Source organism: Lissotriton helveticus, chromosome 3_1 (assembly GCF_964261635.1).
Source record: "Lissotriton helveticus chromosome 3_1, aLisHel1.1, whole genome shotgun sequence".
Classification (NCBI taxonomy): Eukaryota; Metazoa; Chordata; class Amphibia; order Caudata; family Salamandridae; genus Lissotriton; species Lissotriton helveticus.
The window spans coordinates 2,099,501,329-2,099,522,355 of NC_136061.1; the positions used below are offsets into that span (position 1 = coordinate 2,099,501,329).

Here is a 21,027-nt window from a genome sequence, read left to right on the forward strand (position 1 = left end):
ACACTGTACCATTCAGTCCTACTGATCTTTTTGCATTTTTGTATGACTCGTGTTATTGACCTACTTGATTGTTTACGCTACCACGTATTTGTACTTGTATCCTTATTGATGTATCTGTCTGACTATGCTCCCGCATGTACCTTCCTCACCCCAATTGTTAGTTACTCACAGGTCGTTCCTTTTGTCTGTAAAGCGCTCTGATATCTGCAAAGATCTTGTTCGCGCTATATAAAACTTTCAAAATAAAATAAATAAATGCTGGCTATTACAGGTGGTTTAGACCTTTTTAACAACCAGGAACATGTCTACAGAAATCTGGCACTCTCAAACTATTCCTTTCGCATGCTTCAGAGGCCCCTTGTCTATTTCTTTCTCCTTGCCATCTGATTTTGTACAGTACAGCAACATTTGCTCTCCATTGGTCATTTGGTAACCTTGCATTAGCTTGCAGTAACACACAAATGGCTCTAATAATATTGACAAGAACCCGTTTGAAGAGTCTGGCCAAGATTTCCTAACAGTTTGCACTGGGCTTAGTGATGCAAATCCAGCACAAAGTGGTGGGATTTATTTCCCAAAGCAAACCGCACTTTGTTTTGAAAAGTCGACTAAGTAGTTGTATGCCCTACTTGCATCAAGGGGACTTATCATACCTGGGACATGGGCATTATCATGCAACCCCCCCAGGGGTTTTGAGGCAAATCCCATTCTACTAATATTGGTAAAAAAGCATTTGCCTCAAATAGTTATGTCTCTTTGTGGCAGGCATAACAGTAAAACATGTGTGTTGCACTGTACAGTTTAACACACATACAAAGTGAGAAAAGTATTAAAGAATAGTTTTTGGACTAGAAGGGTGCCATTCCAGTGCAAATCCTGTGCATGAAAGACTGCACATACACTCACACACTTTAATCATACTGCTTGGGTGAATGGATTGGCAAATGGCAGCATAAGGGTGCCAGGGATGGGGCAGAGAACAGAAGCATGACATCTTAGTAGATGTGATGTTGTTTTTCTCTAACCCTTGACGCAATGCAGCACAGTAACTTTCGTTGCTGCGCTGCTTTTCGCTAAAACTTAGTAAATCTGTCCCTGTGTCTTAACCCAGCCAGCAAAGGTTGGTTCTGCTAGTCAAAAACTAGCTCCTACATTTCAAATATCATGTTAGTTCATAACAGATTAGTCTCCTCAGTGTAGGGATAACCAGGTTTCGAAATGGGATTTCCCTTAAAAGGGTAGGGATTCACTGAATATAATAATACGACAATGAGAACTGTGCAACTGTCATTTAAAGTTGAAACTGGCTGATCTTTTATAAAGCATTTTAACACTTATTTCATATTGGGGATATGGACTGGAATTTAAAAAACCCACAATGAATACAACCCAGTATTTTGTTTCCTCCACGCATACTGAGCTTTAGTAAAACGTATTTTTCTCCCAGAAAAGGTTCCTTTAAGCAAAATTAACAAGCTCAAAGTTTCACTGATGTGTGTAATACAATCACACATATGTGTTTATTTCACAGTGTAGGACTGTCCTCTTTCCTGGAGCCCTTAATTCTTAAATAAATTAATGTAAGCAGCAGTTGCTTTGGCTTCAAACGATGTTCTGGGACTCCTGAAGTGCCATCTGTGGAGGAGTGTGGCTCAATGGTTAGAGCGGCAGACCCTGATGCAGAGTTTCTGGCCAGGGACCAGGGTTCGATCCTCGGCTCGGCGGGGTCTCGGACTCAATTTCCTCGGACCTGTTAATTCTCGCCTCGTGCCTATTCTTATCACGGGCCCCAAGCTGCAACTCTGGGCAATAGCTTGCTTAGCCTCCACACCGCCCCCAACAGCGCTAGAATGCCTGGCTTCACCCTGGGGGTGCCCAAGAGTGGACACTTCACAGAGAAAGCCAGGAGGGGTTCCACAGCGGTATGAGTATCAGCGCCAGGAAGCCGAATAGGCGACACCGCAAGGTGACCGTCTGGTGACAGTGCGCTCTATAAGTACCATGACATTTACATTTACATCTGTCACACAACTTAAAACAAAAGAAAGCTTTCATGCCTACCATGTCTTTGTCAACTTGCGGCTGTCGTTGGCAAATTATACCTTTTGTACCTTTTGTAGTCTTAGTCTTAGTCGTTCACTCCCAGAGATAGCCTGGGCGATGGAAGAAGCAAGGCTGTACTTGCACACAGCCTAGAGGGAAAATAGCATGCAGGACAGTCCTGACTGAGAGTTAACAATTGGGCTGAAAAAGAGGTTGGGATGCTGGAATGAAAACACCTATTGCTGGCTGGTATAGGCTTTGCCTGTGACCATATGGAGTACGACACTAGTAAGGGTTTGACCATAAATGGTTCAAGGCAATACATGGCTGCCTTTATGGTCAGCGAGATCGCACTTTGTATGTGATGTAGGCATTATTGCTTGCCTGTGCTGTTGATCAGCCAATAGTCGAGGTAGGGTAGGGAAAAAAGTGGATGCCACTGCACCTTAAATTAGCAACTACCACTGCTACACACTTTATAAAGACCCCTGGATCGGTGGTATCCCCAAATGGGAACACTTTGAAGTTGTAATGATGAACACTTACAGCAGAGTGGAGATAGCGCAGGTGGCAGGATGGGCAGGAATGTGAAAGCAGACATTCTTCAGATCTAACGGTGACATGTAATCACCTTCTTAGAGCAGAGGTATTAAATCCTGCAGGGTTGTCTTGTGGATATGTTCTGACAGGATGTTTTGGTTGAGGGGCCCCATGTCCAAGATTTGCCAGAGAGAGCAGTCCTTCCTGGGAATGAGTTAGTATAGAGAGTAGACGTCCTTCTCCCCGTGGCGATGGGGCACTCTTTCTAAAGCCCCTTTGTGGAGAAGTGCCTGGACACCTTCATCTAGAAGGCTCTGCTGAGGGGCTGTGTGAGTATCTGTGGCAAACCACCGCAAGTAACCACTGATCCAATATGATTATTTTTTTTCCCAGTGGTAGAGGAAATGCTGCAGTCTCCCCCGACAGGTAAAGTGTTACCCCAGGAGGAGAGGGGATTAGCGGAGGGAATGAAGCAGGCCAAGTCAGTGCTTAGTGGTGGAGTGGGAGTCAGAGTTAACTGTACTTACCTTCAGTCGACAACCACTAGTCCTGGAGGTTGGTGAATCCTCATCTTCTGCCCTCCCTTCTTCCTCAGCATTAGAGAAGCTGGAGGAGACTGCCTCTGGGGTAGGTGGCAGGTGCTGCAGAATACTGGAAGGACGGTAGCTTCACCTTCCTTGGCGCCAAAGGGTCTTGTACAACGAAGATGTCAAGCATGCCAGCGATGACTGTATTGGATTTCACGGTGCACCCAACGCCTCTCCCTCTGTTACAGTGGGGCTTTTTCAACAGGAAGACCAGGCTAGCTACTCATGAGGCGTTGTCATTGTCCACGGAAGGGCAGAGGCTACAAGCCTACTAATGGTCCGACCACGGGTACTTGGAACCGGGGGCAGTACCGGCAGGGCATCCATTCCATTACCCTGTGAGGATCTGCATTCTCTAGTGCTGAAGGTTGACGGAAAAGGGCCCATGGTCCCTGGCATTCAGGGATTCGATATGTAGGTATTGGTCTCCAAAGGGTGATGGCAAAGGAAAGGCAGAGACCAGGAGTTTTCCAACTCTGGATGTTGAGGATTTACAGCGTGGACCCTAGAAAAGCTTGGGAGAACATGTCAAGTCTTGTAGTCCTGACAGTAATATCTGAACCCGATGGCAGAAAACAAAAATCGAACATGTAGTCGGTGTCCATGCACATTTCCCACTAAGGGTGAAGCAACAGTGTATCCAGTGACTCAAAGCCTTCTCTGAAGAAAAACAACTTGCAAACGTCCAAGCTGACCACTATATGGAAAGAGTGAGCATAGCATGAGTATCTATATCAACAGCTACTACAAACGTGTTTTTGTAGTAATTGATCAAGGCATGTGCTACGCAAATACTCAAAGTGACATAAATAAGAAATATTCCTACATGTTTGCCACATGTTTTATTTGATGCCACCTATGATTCGATATTTTAAGTGTTTTTTTTTCCATACAATAATAGAAGGGCAAGACGTATCTAATTTTGACCTGAAGTAATGTTTGACTAGGACTCCACATTTTTAGATTAGTGCATGTTTACTTACCAGGGTCATTGTGTGAATGAGGTACCACAAACACCTGCAGAGGTTCAGTGTCCCACTCATTGGGGTCATAAGTAATGTCAAATCCTTGCTTCCACACACCACCATCGACATTGTCAAACGGAACCTCCGAGTATACATCCAGCATCTGTGAGATAAGTAACATGTAAGAAGAAATTAGGATTTCAGGTGATAGATCAAGCCTCACAAATAAATAAGGTCAGTGTGAGAACCACTAAAACTGGAAGCGTAAAGAGATTGAAAGCTGGCATATTGTCTCCAGCCCCTTCACATCGCTTTACACTCAGAGATGGCAGCTTCAGGAGTTCAGAACTTTTGTGTCAAATAGTGATGAGGAGAACAGATGTACACTGGAGAAATCTGACTTTGGCAATAGGTGGAAACTTCTGCCGACTGATGGGTGGGCTATAGCTATTTGACAGGAGACATTAATTTCAGAAGCGGTACTGGTGAGTGGTGGAGAAAGCGTCAGAGGTCTGACACGAATAGGTGGAATCCTTATGCACATCAGGACCCACCCCGCTGATATGTGGCTCCATACACCAAATTACTATTACAGCTGACTTAATAAAGAAAAAGGCCACATGTAGATGATGTGGTGTGCGTAAGCATCTGGCACCAGTGGGTTTCCCTGTGACCCAATGGTGTTTATAATGTTTTGATGTTTATGATCAACTGTTAGGAAGAGAGGCCCAAAGACACATTCACCATTAACTTCAAAAAATGCTATTACTCAACAATTGATGATTTTGGCTTGCATGGAACCACAGAAATTCCAATGTATTAACAAGCCCTTTTAGATATCCATTAGTTTCTAAACAAATAAATAAAAAAAGGTTGAAATCAGCAGAAAGTAAGCTTACATGCACACACTTCTTTTTAAGAAACCTTTTTCTCTTTCACTACAGAGCGGTTATGTTTTAAAAGTAGGCTTTGGTTTCAGGTTCACCCAGACTTCAGTCTTTAAGAGCTCTGGACGTACCTCTTTCCACTAAAACAGTAGTGAACATTTCAGATTTAATGTGAGTCTCATTATACCGCCCTTTGAAATCAAGGTATCTGACCTTAAAGAGTTACAACATGCTCAGGATTCTTCTAAATTGAAATATTTGCCGATTAGAGAATGTCTGTGAAATAATGGCTGCTTCGAGAATGGTGCATCTGATAAAAACATTACATGCATGGCTAACCAAGACGTGATGATAAAAATGAATTATTTTTGCTATCATAGATCACAAATTAGCATTTCAAGTTTTGACTTTCTTGCTGTAAACAAAAGACTTTTCCCAGTCCATCAACTTGAAATAGGAAGAAAATATGGTCGAACCCGTCACCTATTTTATTGCATAAATATAACACTTCAATAGCATGAAGAAATCCTTACAAAATATTGCATACTACATTACACCCATTGTAAAGAGTGTTTAGTAACCTCAAAATCACTTAAATTAAAAAATATTGCTGATTTCTGAAGAAGATGGTGGATTATATGGAGTATCCTGCAAATTCACATGACTACTAAAAGAACTACACCCACTAAACAAGTGAGTTTCTGTAGCCTTGTTAAAAATAGTCTATAGGAGAGCGGTGATGCAAGGTCCTCACTGGAAAGGCCACAAGGCGTGATGCAAATGTTTGCAATTTTTTTAATGTGGAATAAAAATGACAGGCGGAAAGGGGGTGGAGGATATCACACATATGTAAATATCTGCGGGACATTAACAGCTAAAAGAAGCAAGTTGGTTTCAATAGGGGAAAAAGTAGGAGGGTGTACATAGAAAGAGAAACATAGGCTCTGGACTGCCTCAAATGTTAAGAAGGGTAGCAAAAATCAGTAACTAAAATCTAAAAGTTCTATGACATACAAGGCAAACATTGTACATTGAGTACTACAGTATTGCATCAGAGAGGAAGGTAGTAAAGGGCAGACAGCAAGTCCTTTTCTCCACTCAGTTGTTTACAGATGCACTCATATGCTTCTTTGGAGAGACTACTTTGCAGTTCTGAGCTATACCAAAGATCTTCAATATTAGAGTGCCCTAAAACACCCAAAACAAAATAATTTGGTTTGCCAAGGAAAGGTCCTAAAGTCATGTTGATTTTAAGTGCTGGGTGTATGTCTTTGCTAATGGTAACCTTTATTTTAACTCTTACAAGATGAGCCAGCATCACAGGAGTGCCTGCCTGCAACACCTTTTACGCATATTACATAAGGATTACCAACACCAGTCTTGAACAACTTTAATTTTAATATTACCTGCACATCTGCCTTAACTCCTTTGTCTCCTACTGCAAACTGACAGTCTTGTGGGGATATGGAAAGGAAACTGGGCCTGGAATCCAGAGGCATAACCCAGGAGCCATTGGGAATGAGGTATGGAAGCACTGCAGGTTGGCCATCGGCATTGGCAGTCAGCTCAAGTACAGAGTCCTTTATGTGGCTGATGATCTCATGGTTTTCTTCCAGAAGCTGCTCCAGCTGCTCAATCCGGTTCTGCAACACTGAAATCTGGCTCTGCAAAGAATTGGTAGATAAATAAAATACCCAGAAAAAACTCAGAAATCTAACAAGGAAAACAAAGTTAGGACAAATTACTTGGCAAGATTAGGTTTCCATTTCTGTAGTAGACTTTTATATTGTTTGGAAGCTTCCCATATGCAGCGAGTACTAGATGTGCTCTACTCTTCACGCTCCGTCCACATTCTTTCTTAGGAGCAGCTATCACTATCTGGCACTGTTGGGGTCAAGGGGGGGTGGCCTACTCTGCTCCAATCCGGGCCCTGGTTTGTTGGGGCCTAGCACCCACCTATGCAGTCCCTCTGAACAAGATCAAGCCCCGACTCTTTGGCAGTGACTGGCCAGCGTCCTCCTCTAGCAGCGTGGTGTCCAACAAGATGGCTTCTTCCAAGGGCAAGCGTGACCCATCAGTCAGAGAAATGCTGACCAGCTCCACATCGGCACCGACCAAGGACTCGGCGGGCAGCTCCCAAACAACCACGCATTCCAACTCAGCAGGGCCCCAAGATGAAGATCATGCCCAAGTGACTCAGGAATTTTTGGCCTCTCTCAAAGTAGACCTCCAAAGTTTTAAAAGCAACCTCTCAAGTGACATGCGCGACGGATGACAAGACTTGACTTCGTTTGATGACCGTGTTTCCACGTTGGAGGATGAGATGCTCAAAGGGGAAGAACTAGAGTTCCCATGCCAAGAAATCATACGTCTACATGAACATAAAGTCCTCAGGACAGAATCAGAGGATCTTGAGAACAGATCCCAACACAGCAACACATGCCTGAGGGTAATGCCATCAGGAGCAGAAGGATCTGCCATACGGGAATACGTCCAGTCACTTTGCTGCTGTACCCTCGACTAGGACGATAACCCAGAACTACGTTTCAACAAGGTGCACAGGGCCGGAAGATCCTGGGGTACTGCCCCACCTGACATGTTAGCTCTACTCACATTTCCAAAATAGAAGAGAACATTTTGAAAGCCGCTAGTTCAAAGCAATTTATACAATTTGGAGGTCACACTATTTCCCTTTTTCAAGCGGTCTCCCTTCTCACCCTGCAGCGTCGCAGAGCGTTCAAGCCAGTGACCAATTTTGTGCATTCCTAGGAGAGGTTTTACCGATGGGGCCCCCATTCTGCCTTATCTTTTGTTGGCAAGGGCAGCTTCATCAACTACGATCTCAGAAACCAGAGATGGCTCCCTCTCTGATGCTGGGTCCCCCTGTGGCTCACCCACATACCAAACACTCTGCCAAACATTGAAGCGCTCCTAGCGGTTCCCTCGCCCGAGTCCCGAGAACGTTGAGATGTGTTGGACAAACTTGCCTAAGGCGCCGGAGGTAGGCCCACATGAGCCCGGCCTCCATCGACTCTCCTTGGCTCTTTCTGATCTTCGCCCAGCATTTTTGGAACAATGACAGTGGCCTTGGGTGGTGGAAAGGCTCTTACCGCCAGTGAGACCCATCCACTGATCTTCGTTCCTGACCTACCAGAGTCTGATAATTACCATTGTTGATGGACATTTCCGTATGGTTATTTTAAATATGATGTTATTTGTTCTTTATTGTTTTTGGGATCCACATTCTTTTGTCTCACATGGGTGGTATGAATGGCAATGGTCATGGAGTATAAGAGAGAGGGAAGCGATAGGCATAATAAAAGCCCAGCAAGGGAAGCAAAGATATTTGTCTGTCTGCCCCCCACACTTCCCTGACTGAGGGTTCTAGACAATAAACTCACAAGACACAATGTTAAAGCCCACAACAATCCCACTAAATGGAAAGCTATTCTCTCCCTCTTAGAAAGCTCAGGTAGCGACATATACTTCCTTCAAGAAACACACTTACTGTCTAAAGAGGTCCACCACATGCAATTCCGCTGGTTCCAACGCCAGCTGTGGTCTTCCGTCACTATGAAACGGGTAGGGGTAGTCATCCTGTTTTCCACACGATTTAAGAGGGATATCATCTCTAAAGTGACTGATAGTAAGGGACGGTTCCTAGCATATAAAACCGGACTAGGCACCTTTCACTTTACCCTTGCTAACATATACACTGCCAATGACGAACAGGAAGCTTTCATCACCAACGCCCTTTCCCTCTCTTCCAAACCCCAGATGTCGCTATTCTGGCTGGCGGCGACGTAAACCTGCCCATGGATAATACCCTTGACCGCTCTGGCTAGAGCTCTGGCCAAACAGGGGCTTTTTCTGCCCGGGGACTTTGTTGGTTGGCAGATTGTGGTGATGTCTGGCGCTTGCAACACCCTCACTCTAAGGACTTCACCCATTATTCAGCTAACCTATGCGCGTGTTGATTATTTTTTGGGGACCTCAGCCCTCCAGATGCTGGTCAGTGACATCAGCATAACCCCCTGCTCGCTTTCCGACCAAGCACCCTTAACTCTCACCATACACTTTGATGCTCAGATAAACACCTCTTGTTGGCGCCTCAGGGACTTTCTACTCCAATCTCCCTCAACAGTCGCAGCCATACATAACACAGTTACTGTTTATCTTCAGTCAAGGTCAAGTTACAATAGCTTCACTCTGGAAAGATCTGAAATTAGTGGTACGATTGGAATTCATTGCTATCTCCGCTTCAGAAAATCACTTCTAAAAGGAGAAGCAACGGGCCCTTGAGTTACGAGTCCTGGAACTAAAGGCAATACACAAAAGCACTGGTGCTCCATAGATCTGGAAAAAACTGGAACAAACACACTTACTCCTTAAAAGTCTAGATTTAGATGGGGCAGAATTCGTCCTAGCCTGTCGTAAACACTAGTTCTATCAGTGTGGTAAGCGCTTCGGGCAACTACTAGTGCATCGCCTTTGAGCTAAGATCCATTCCGAGACTGTTCGGGTGATCTGTCCCACCCCAGCCTCAGAGGTTCGATCGGACCCACAGATTGCTGATGCCTTTCAGAATTTCTATTAACGTCTCTGTACAAACTCTGCTGGGACTCCAGATGATCCTTCGGATTACCTCACAGCCTGTCCCCCACCCCTCTCCCATCTTAGGTAGCTGCAACCCTAGACAGGCCCATACGAATTGAAGAGGTGGTACAGGCCATCTCTGGCCTTAAACTTCTGAAATCCCCAGTGCCTGATGGCTTCCCTTCTACATTTTATAAAATCTTTTGTCATGAATTGGCCACACTCCTTACACGTCTTTGTCATTCTTTTGCCTATACAGGTTCCTATACTGACTCATAGCTCGAAGTTTCCATCTCAGTCATTCGCAAGCCAGGTAAAGACCCAGCCCTCTGTGGGTCTTATGAACTCATTTCACTATTAAAAATCAATGCTAAACTCTTTACTAGCATATGGACTCAACCCTTACATGCCAGGTCTGATTTTCCCCGATCCATACCTACAGCCAATGCAGGGATCACCTTAGATGCATTTTCAATCTACTTGATAAGGTGTCAAGTACTAAAAGGGAGGCTCTTCATCTATCTATTGACATGGAGAAGGCGTTCGGCAAAGTCCATTGGCATTAGCTTTTCAAGACTTTGGCTTTGGTGGCCGATTTCTCTGATGGGTCAAAAGCATCTACAGCTCACTTAGGGCAGGGGTGTGTGTCAATGGGCCCTCATCCTCGCCATTATCTGTCTGCCCTATACATGGAATCCCTCGTCTAACACATACAGTCTCATCCTGACATCACATTTGGTGGTACCAGCATCTCATCAGCCTGCAGGGAACAGCATCTCATCAAACGTTATGCAGGCAAGGCAATCCTGGCTATCTCTGGCCCACTCACTTCTATTCCTGCCCTGGTTACAGAACTCCAGAACTTTGGATCATTCTCTGGCTTTAAGGTCAATATGCAAAAGTCACAAATCTTGACTTGATCTGTCCTTCATCAGACTGAACATTTGTTACAGGCCCACTTTCCAGTCGAATGGGCCACTGATTTTATTACCTATCTAGGAATTGAGCTGGCCCACTTTATCCATCAAACTATCATGATCAATTAGGATTCCCTGGCTAAGCAAATTAGAACGGATATCCACAAATGGGAACACCTAGGCATCTCAGTTCGGTAGAATGGCAGCCATAAAAAGGACCATTATTACCACGCATTCTCTATCTCTTCCAGGCATTACCTTTGACCCCATCTAAGCAAGCTCTCAATTCACTTCAGTTAGCTATCAATGCATTTGTCTGGGGAGGGAAGAAAGCCTGTTTCCACAAACGCCTTTTATATCAGCCCACACAAGAAGGCGGTCTTGCGGGGCCTTCTTTATTGCAGTATTATCAAGCCTCGTAGTTACGCTTTCTAGTGGAAAGGATCAGCCCACTTACTTCATGGATCAGTCAGTGGCGGCTCCCATATTTGGAAAGAACTAGGACTTCCCCAAAGACATTGGGCATGGGGATTATACTACTCTCCTGTCACAAACTCCATCCTTCGTGTGTGGAAGGTAGTGCCACTTAGAGCGCAACTGACAATCTTCCCTTCCCCAAAGACACCTATTTTTTCCAACCTTGAATTCACCCCAGGACTCCAAGATGACTGATTCCATCCCTGGATTGACGGAGGCTGTAAACAAGTTGGCTGCTTGTTTGACCCTCAAGAGATAATACGCTTTAACCAAGTGAAATTACATTGCGGCTTAGATTAAGCCGACCATATCCAATACCTTAAGGTTCGCCATTGGGTGCTGCAGCTCTCAATTCGGCCCCATGCATAGAGGCACTTGACCTCTTTCAGAAACGGTTAATAACTAAGAATAATGATAGGCAGCCCATCACTGAGCGGTATATCAAACTTAGTGGAGAGGAAGCTCGCCCTCTCTCGGCAGGGCAGAGGAGGTGGGAAGACGAGATTGGCAGGCCTTTTTCTGATAAGGTTTGGACAGACTTTTACTATATAGCCCGACAAACTGTACACAATATGACCAGTACGGAAACAGCATTTAAGATTGTGCCATATTGGCATCGAACTAGAGCACGACTTGCTTCATGGAACCGTGAAATCCTCTAAAGAATACTGGAGAGGCTGTGAGGCATTGCCCTAAATTCAACCGTTTCTGGGATCAGGTGTTGATGATGTTGGCAAGGCATTTCACACCTCCATCCCTAGATTTCCTGCCTACACAATTCTAGGTATCCCTAATGGCCAGACATTCCCTCTCCATTCCAGTCGAGGGAACACATTCCACGAAGGAATGAAGGCCGTCGCCGACTGGATGAAGACCAGCCGTCTGAAGCTGAACTCGGACAAGAAGGAGGTCCTCATCCTCAGCTCCAACCCTTCAGCCTGGGACGACACCTGGTGGTCAACGGCACTGGGGGCAGCCCCGACACCCACCGACCACGCACGCAACCTGGGAATCATCCTCCACTCAACGCTCTCAATGACCAAGCAAGTCAACGCCGTCTCCTCCTCCTGCTTCAACACACTCCGCATGATCTACAGATGGATCCCGACAGATACAAGAAAGACAGTCACCCAGCCCCTCGTCAGCAGCAGACTCGACTACGGAAACGCCCTCTACGCGGGAGCCCCGACCAAGCTCATCAAACGACTACAACGCATTCAAAATGCCTCGGCACGACTGATCCTCGACATACCACGCCACGGCCACATCACCCCCCACCTGAGAAACCTGCACTGGCTCCCCGTCAACAAGAGGATATCCTTCAAGCTCCTCACCCACGCACACAAGACACTCCACAAGACCGGCCCAGCCTACCTCAACAGACGGCTCTCCTTCTACATCCCCAACCGCCAGCTACGCTCCGCCGACCTCTCACTCGCCACCGTCCCGCGCATCCGAAGAACAACCACCGGTGGGTGATCCTTCTCCCACCTCGCCTCCAAGACATGGAACACCCTCCCACTGAGCCTACGACAGACCCTCAACCTGCTGACCTTCAGGAGGATACTCAAGACCTGGCTGTTCGATCAGTAGCGCCCCCCGCCACTAGCGCCTCGAGACCCTCGCAGGTATGTAGTGCGCTTCACAAATGATTGATTGATTGACATGGCACCAGCTCTCGGAACGGCACTTCAGGTGATCCTGGCTCATGCTGCACTGATAGGAGACCCCTGCATACATATGACTTGGCTCCATAAACTCTCGTTTACACTTGGGATGGAGAAGATCTCACTAACAGTTGATCAAACATTGGAAGAATGGGCTCCCTTCATCCGTCTATTATCTACGGAGTTTAACAAATTGACTTGTCGCTTCTATCTGAAGCTACTTCGGTTGCTACGGACCACAGCCTCTTCTTTAATTGTTATCTAACCCTCTCAAATGCCCAGGGTTATAGCTTCTTATACCCAGTGACCTTAGCTCCAAAGACTTCTTACCATTGATCACTTATCAATACTTCATGAATTATTCGAAGGTGTGGAGGGTGTTTGTTTTGTCTGCCTATTTTGTTTTTTATATCTCTTGCTTTTTCGCTGCCAGCCCCAGGGCTGTAGGCAAAAGACTATATATACTCTTGTAACTCATTTCCACATGCTGCAGGCCCACAGGGTTGTAGGCGCTTAGCTGTTTTTTTTTTTTTATTATGGCTTTAATAAAAAAATAACTGATCTATAAAACTCTTATTATAACCTTCAGAGCTTTGATTTGCTTTCTTGTAACACAATCAACAAAGTCTCATCCATTCCTTTATTCAATCCCAGTCCTTTAAATTCTTGGGGGCCAAGCTCCTAAAGACTTTTCGATTCCAATGTGCCTGACGGGGCAGATGCTGTTTTGGCTACCTGTCCGAGAGTCACTGAAACACCTCACATGGGATCTCCATAACTCTCCATCTGCACGCTTAAAAAGAGGGAAACATGGTTTTTCAATACCAATTATTTCCTTGTCATAGCACTAGGACGCCCTTCGTAGGCATAGCTGGTGTGCTTTTTAAAACTTATTTTATTCAATGCCGCCAGCTGGCACTTGCACAATGGAAGCCGTTTCTCACAGGTGGCTTCCGTTTTTCAAAGGTTTATTGACTGCCACAGACGTCTGTAAACGGTCACTGCTTTGAGACCACAATTGCGGTCACAAAGCATTGTTTTCCATCACAAAAACTACCAAATTTTACAGCACAGGCTTTGTGAGGGTGGACACCCTTTGGTACATTGGGCCTTAAATGCCTTCCCTGCTGTAGACAAGACAGAAAGTGACACAAGTCTGATGAGGAATTTTAATAGATCAATTTACCCTAGTAGCCAAACAGGTGTCCAGGTAGGATATTACATCTCATTGGCAACACATGTTCCATCGACGCATAAAAAATATCCACATATACAATCTATGGTCCCCTTACCCTAGGGAAGTTTCCTCCAGTTTGTCGCCGAGCAGGATCATGCTGCACTCGATCTAGCATCAGGTACAAGGAGAACACAGCCACACAGAAGATGGCGGCTCCACACACAGTCACCTGCTTCTTCAGTTTCATCCCTGGGAATCGGAAGAACCGACCTGCAACATAAGTGAGGAACGGATTTCAAATTTCAACAGTGAGGAAATTCAATAAATTCCAGTGTACAATGAATGGTTCGTTTTTACCAGTCCATCATATTGTCGGTAAATTGGGTGTAACCAAAATGGTGCTTTCATGGATACATTTTACCAAGCCAAAGTGATTGTATCCTAGAGAGAGCTCTACGCATGGGTTACACAAGCATCGCAGTATATCTGTTTTAGCACCTATTTTAAAGGATTATCCAGACAACAGAACAATCCTATACGGGTCTGGAGCGAATGTGTTCCTGTCTTCAACTATAAGGCAGCTAAGTATTAGATTAAACAACACAGGAACTCTGCCCTAGACCAAGAACGCAGTTTTTTTTTTAACATATTATGTGTGTCATTTCACCATTATCTCCATATTTATTTTTTTCGCCTCCACTTCTAATACTTGTTCAAAAGAAGCAGACTGTTTCAGTAGAAACAAATACCTATGGAGAGTTACAAGTGAAATAACTTTTCTGTGGTACGTCAAAAACTACCTTCGTGCTACCACAGATGGACCCAGGCCCACAGTACATGTGACAAAGGGTTCATTCAGCTGGAGTGTCTCAGATGGCTTGTTAAAGTGTACAAAGCAGGCAGTGCTCAGACTTCACTGCTATAAGAAACACACATACACTTGCCCTTTTGGAATTCCCAAATTAAAATCCACAATTGTAACATTCTTTAGATAATGTGTTTGTATTGACGTTACTAGAGTGCAAGCAAGCAAGTAGGAACAGGAGCATGCATACATTAGACTAAGTATGGATGAAAAGATGTAGACTACAGGAAACCGACAAATGGCAAAGGAAGAGGAAGAAAGAAGGACCTTCCCTGTCCTAAGCTTCAAGACCGCTTATCCACTGCACAGCTTTATCACGAGATAGGAATTTCGATTTTAAACTGGGTGCGGCGTGCACAATCCAGTGTTTGTGTTCGAGGAAAACTGTACATTCAAAACAGAACTTTCAGGCAGTGGGACTTTAACTCCCAGACTTCAAGCACACTTAGTCCTAAGGTGGTTTGGGGTTTCAGTGTTCCTTTCGGGATGCTAATCCTGAAAAATATCCTACAGCCTTTTTAAATGTATACTCCAACTCAATGTAGCTGTATTTTTAATAGAAAGATTTACTACAAAGAGTATATCAATATTGGTAATAGCCACGTATAGTTCAGTTAAAATCTTATTTTTTGCTTTTACTTCTATAAGGGTTAAAGGTAATGCAACTATAAGCATTTTAATAATAACACCTGAAACTTTGAGCAACCGCCTTATGTTACCTAAATGTTTGAAAGACAGTTGGAAGAGAACTCGCAGGAAATGCTATGGGCTGTAGGATGTATGGAAATAAAGAAAGTGCAATTCCATTTCTAACCAGGTTGTCCCAAGGAATGAAACATATATCCACATGCTTAACAGTTTGTAAAAAAGAAAAACGTACATTAACAACAGTTAAGATATAAAAAAGTACTAGAGGCAGTTGCCACCTTCACGAACAAGAAGAGTTGATTTTTCCACCACTGAGACCATTATCGTAGTTTCAGGTTCTCCTATTATTGGACACACTCCAGATAAAATCTGTGTCCCAAAGAGAAAAACAAAATAATGTTTAAATTATTATTACATTGGAAAATCAAGTTTCTTAATGTGCGTCTATGACTTATCGTTATTTAGTCAATGCCTGTTGTGGTCAATATCATTTGCCTCCTCAGCAGACCCTCGACGGACATGCAGAGGGAATACTATTTGTGACAATCTGTCGTGTCCCAGTTAATGTAATCCAATGCTAAGACCTTCTAGGACAGAAAGGATATTTTTAGCCCTTGCATCAAGTGCCAAGAACCATTAGGGACTTGGCTTGGAGACGAGAACAGCTACATTAGATTGCATTGCAAAAACGAACAGATTGACAGGCTCCCTCTACAGTTAATGCCAGTGGCTAATCATACATTAGGAGACGCAAGGCAAATATTTAATTCAACTTAACAAGGAGTACAAATACCAAGCCGTGGAAGTATTTAGTGCATCTTGCAGCAAGGACTTCCTATTTCTCCATCCGCCATAATACATATAGAGACGTCAAACAGAAGGCGATTACTGCAGAGAAGCCGAAAGGCACCTTTTTTGTGTCACACAGATGAACAGTCACAAAAAGACTGGGTTTTCCATTCCCTTGCCATGAAGATCAGCCTCATTTTATTTTCACGTAAATTAATGCTCCAATCGCAGGGGATGCATCAGTATACTCTGCTGTAAAAGCAAACAATCTGAGCATCAATACATCTTTACTGAAAACCCCAAAGTAGACGGCTGAACAGTGCTCCAAACTGAATGTCGTTAGAGCTGGAAGCAATCATGGAGAACGATCACCGTTTTTTATTTTTTTATAATAAAGTTCAGACACTCTATCCAGGAGAGATATCCATCTGGCTGGTACTTTAGCACGACATAAACCACTTGCAAGCCCTAATCTACAAAGGTAAAACTATCAAAGGAATATAATTATGAAAAAGACAGAACATAAATATTCTTTCTTTGCGTTCCAACTCACGAAACAATCTAAAGGCAGTGTTTGGAGCTACACTCCTAAGGGCACTAATTGCCATGGTTGGATGAGAGCTCAGAAGTTGAAATGCACCTTGTCACTCACACAGATGCTTTCTCCACTACCTTCGACTACTTAAAGAATGTAAGGGACATACAATCTTTAGGACGCCCCCATAGTTTAAACATTCTAAATCAGGGCCACGGCCAAATGCCTCTTTCTAGAGATCGCTACCAAACTCCCCAGTAGTTGACATATTAACTCTTATTGCACAACCACACTTATATACTTTCTAACTCAATGAATGCACGAGTTAGATAGTACCTTTTTATATTGTATCCCTCTTTCTTAACCACAACAGTTTGCTCACCTGGAATGCAAGAATCAAGGTTAGGCTGAGGCAGTAAAAAAAAAAAGGCTATAAGGACATGCAATTCAGATAAGAATTGCACTTTCAAAACTGCCACCCCACAGTAATATTGTGGAGGAGAGAAAATATGTGACCCAGAAGCTAAAGTACGGAGTTACTGTGGAGGAGAGAAAATATCTGACCCAGAAGCTAAAATACAGAGTGTGGATCCTGGAGACAGGAAATAAATTCTTGCTCTCCCAATGTGACCATTTTACGTGACATTACATGCAAGCTGTGCGACCTCCTTTTGTTTCAGTTTCTATCTCAGACAACTGGGAAGGATATAGACGAACAACACACAGCAATTAATAATTGCGAAAATATTTTTTTTTTTAACTGAAAATGCATGTATGTAAGAAGAAACAATGCACTGATTGCTTCACAATACACATTTACAATTCACTTGAAAATTAAAAGAAAATTGACAAACCACATGCAAGTGCCATTCTCCTCTGTTAAGGAGATTAAGAGGAAAGCAGCAACATACCCAGGATAAACTAAGAAATTTAGCTTTTGTGGTCCGGTGGCTGATAAAATGTAAACTACACTTCACATATAAATTAGGTATTTCACTTCAGGAACTCTATGTATCTTACAAAATGTGTTCATTCTTTGCACTCAAAGTCCCTCAACTCATTAAGCCAAAATACTTACATGAACTTGTAATCCCAGTAGGCCACTGCCCGGTAAATAGTAAGGAGCTTTGCCTGGAAGCCTGTGGAAACTGAAACTCTCTTCCCTCCGAGCGTACTTGGTGACAGTCAGGTTATCCAATCACACAAGGATAAATACTTTCTTCTAAGAGAGTGCACACATACAACCAAACATCGTGTTCCACATGCTGTACCTAGCCCACCTCACTGATGAGCATGACTGAATACTTATAAGGCAGAGTTAATCGAGACTTTGCTCTAAAACCTCATTACTCCTCATTGCTTCCCTGCTAAACAAATGCACTCATAAATTGCAGAACAGGATGACACCCTGTCATGTGAATCTATCTAATGTTTGCTATATATCTGAGCCACCTTAAGTAGTCATGGTATGGCCAGGTATACTCCTCAGATCACTAAAACATGTGGATGTCTAGGATTGCTTATGTTTCCGACTGCAGAAAATCAGGGCTGGCTGCCTGTGCCTTTTGGGGCATAATCTGCATAAGGTTAATACCGATGTGTTGTGGCACAGAGAAACCTTTCCATCCAATACTGCTGACCAAGGGCCATTTCACAAAGGTAATTTTAAACACTATTAATATACTCCTTGTAGGTTTCTCCTACGATTGGAATGGTTTTATGACTTTTATGGAATTCAAATTTAAATATACAAAAATCAGAGATTTGAGTGTCCACTTATTTACATGTATTAATATAGTGTAAATCTATATTCTCTTTTTTTTGTAGAGAACGCCCCAAAACCCATAACAATACCTCTAAATATGGGGTTATGAGGAGATTTTCACAATCCATTTATGGATGTAGTCCTAACCTTTAGGGAGTAGCTTTATATGTGTATATATAATGCAACAAAATAATAAACTGATAATGATTGTAAACACTCACAAAGTTAACACACTTTGCACATGTAATATAATTCCAATGGTCACCGTGCCGCTTACCCTACAAGTAAGAACAATCATGTTATCATTCTAACCCTAAAACCATCATAGCCCACTCACCAAATCATGAACTGTTAATTCATACACCAAATGGATGCATAGTTGTCTGATGTGAGAAAACAATGGGATCGTATCAATGTGAAGTGAAATATTTTTATCAAATTTTAATTTTTAATTTAGGTAGGTGAAGAGGGCTCTCTTCGCGGGTGGCGAAGAAGGAGCACTATGTGCTTTTAAAATACCCCTCACACACTAAGAATCCCTTAGTGACATGCTTCATCATAGGGCTCTTCCCGTTCCCTCTGCCGGGCGGGGCGTGCTACGAGCTACCCGGGAGCACTGATGTAAATGACGAAAGGTTATGTGTGGTGTGGAACAGTGATATGTGATAGGAGTTTTTAACGACCCGTGGACAGGGTCTTACTTACGTAACCGCTACTGATATGCTGGCAGTATTCTGTAGCAGTTACGTAAGTAAGTAAGACCCTGTCCACTGGTCGTTAAAAACTTGGTCTGTCGTAATACAAAAGGGCCACGCTTCCTATGAAATCATTCGTGAGACCCCTTTTTTTATCTTGTATTTTCACAGTAGACCGCAAGATAGCGATCCCCAGCATGCAGACTCATGATGAACCAAGCATTTAAAGAACTGTATGTATATACTGATGGCTATGTGCATGCGTTTTCACTAAGAGGTGTCTATCATGCCCTCCCATTATAAACGGACTATTCGTAGCCTTTTGAAACTGTAGGTCTCTTTGTTTTCCACCAAGGAACTTCTCGAAACAGCTACCCCCTTTTTATCTATTCATCCCTTATGGGTACGCTGTAGAATGTTCGCGTGAGATGTGTAGAGCATTGCAGCATATCTGTGTGTGACATCTTGGTGGGTTATTACACACATATTTCGAAGGGTCTTCATATTAATGACCCCATGAGCAAAGAAAAATATATCACTGTTTGTCTATATGTTTCACTGACTAATGAGGCTCTCATGACCAACTACTATTGGGTTCAAGCCGCAATGTGACTCATGCATTTTGCAGCCTCTGAGTATTATGTGCTTTCAAACTACTATTTTTCTGTGCATTGACAGTATGTATTTTCTGTTTCTACTTTTTTACAGGGACCACAATAGGTCATCAATATTTTTCCCGCTTCACCACGGGCCCACTCAAGCCCCGAAGCTTAACCAAGTAGCCTATTTTTGCTACTAGGTTTTAGGACGTTAGGCATACAATACTTAGCAATTGAGTTTCACCAGTAGGGGACTGCTTACGAAACATGCCATGTCGACTAGGTAGTTAACATATTTGGTTCTACCTCTCCTAACCCCCTTTTTAATATTCCCAGCTAGGGAAGCCATTAAATTATTTTTTTCTACTAGCCAGGGATTTTTTAACCCTTTTTATCTTCACAGATTTAGGTCCCTACACTCCTATCACATATCACTGTTCCACACCACACATAGACTTTCGTCATTTACATAAGTGCTCCCGCGTAGCTCGTAGGTCGAGGCACGCCCCGCCCCGTAGAGGGACGGGAAGACCCCTATGATGAAGCATGACACTAAGGGATTCTTAGTGTGTGAGGGGTATTTTAAAAGCACATAGTGCTCCTTCTTCGCCACCCGCGAAGAGAGCCCTCTTCACCTACCTAAATTAAAAATTTATAAAAATATTTCACTTCACATTGATAGAATCCCATTGTTTTCTCATATCATATTGGAGGGTGATTCTATCACCACTACCTCTATCTTCCTTTTTGTTTTTTGGATCTAGTTTACTGATGTACCAAGTTTAAATTAGGACCAAGTCATAAACTAAACAACTTTTCTGTCGGTGCCTCCTCTGTTTTTATGTTTTATTAAGCTATTCAACTACTACATATCATACATTGTACATTAAGGTGATACATGGAGCTAAAATCAAGGCATCAATTTTGTATATGATCTGTGCTCGAATGCTTTGTATTATAGTTAAGTAACCATTTAAAACAAAATTCTTGATCACCTTATTTACACAAGACTAGCACATGCAAGGGTTTTGTGTTGATTGTTCACTTGGTCCCACTGTCTAGCTCCCCCTGCAATTGCTCCTCAACCTTGGCGACAGTTGTAGTTTCCTATTTGTTTGTATTCAATAAACAGATATTAAACAAAGACTAGCATATAATAAAATCAAGTACATTATATTATAAAATACAAAAAAGTCTAACAAATACAAACTTCAGTGCAGTAGTCCAGTCTAATCTGTGCTGTATCTATTTCGTTAGTCCAACCCAACCGCAAAC

General features: G+C 43.3%; 1 protein-coding gene across 2 annotated transcripts in view; it reads right to left on the reverse strand.

Annotated features, from left to right (window-relative positions):
* Positions 1-21,027, reverse strand: part of MAN2A2 (mannosidase alpha class 2A member 2) — a 709,606-nt gene that overhangs the window by 640,849 nt on the left and 47,730 nt on the right. Inside the window, exons 1-4 of one of the 2 annotated variants that reach the window (XM_078683268.1) lie at positions 15,648-15,733; positions 13,972-14,126; positions 6,429-6,686; positions 4,154-4,298 (exon numbers count right to left, since the gene is read on the reverse strand). In XM_078683268.1, the coding sequence (XP_078539394.1) occupies positions 4,154-4,298; positions 6,429-6,686; positions 13,972-14,126; positions 15,648-15,690 (601 nt within the window). In that variant the 5' untranslated portion in view covers positions 15,691-15,733. Of the gene's footprint in view, positions 1-4,153; positions 4,299-6,428; positions 6,687-13,971; positions 14,127-15,647; positions 15,734-21,027 lie in introns of those variants that run through there. The other variant, XM_078683269.1, reaches the window with a different exon arrangement.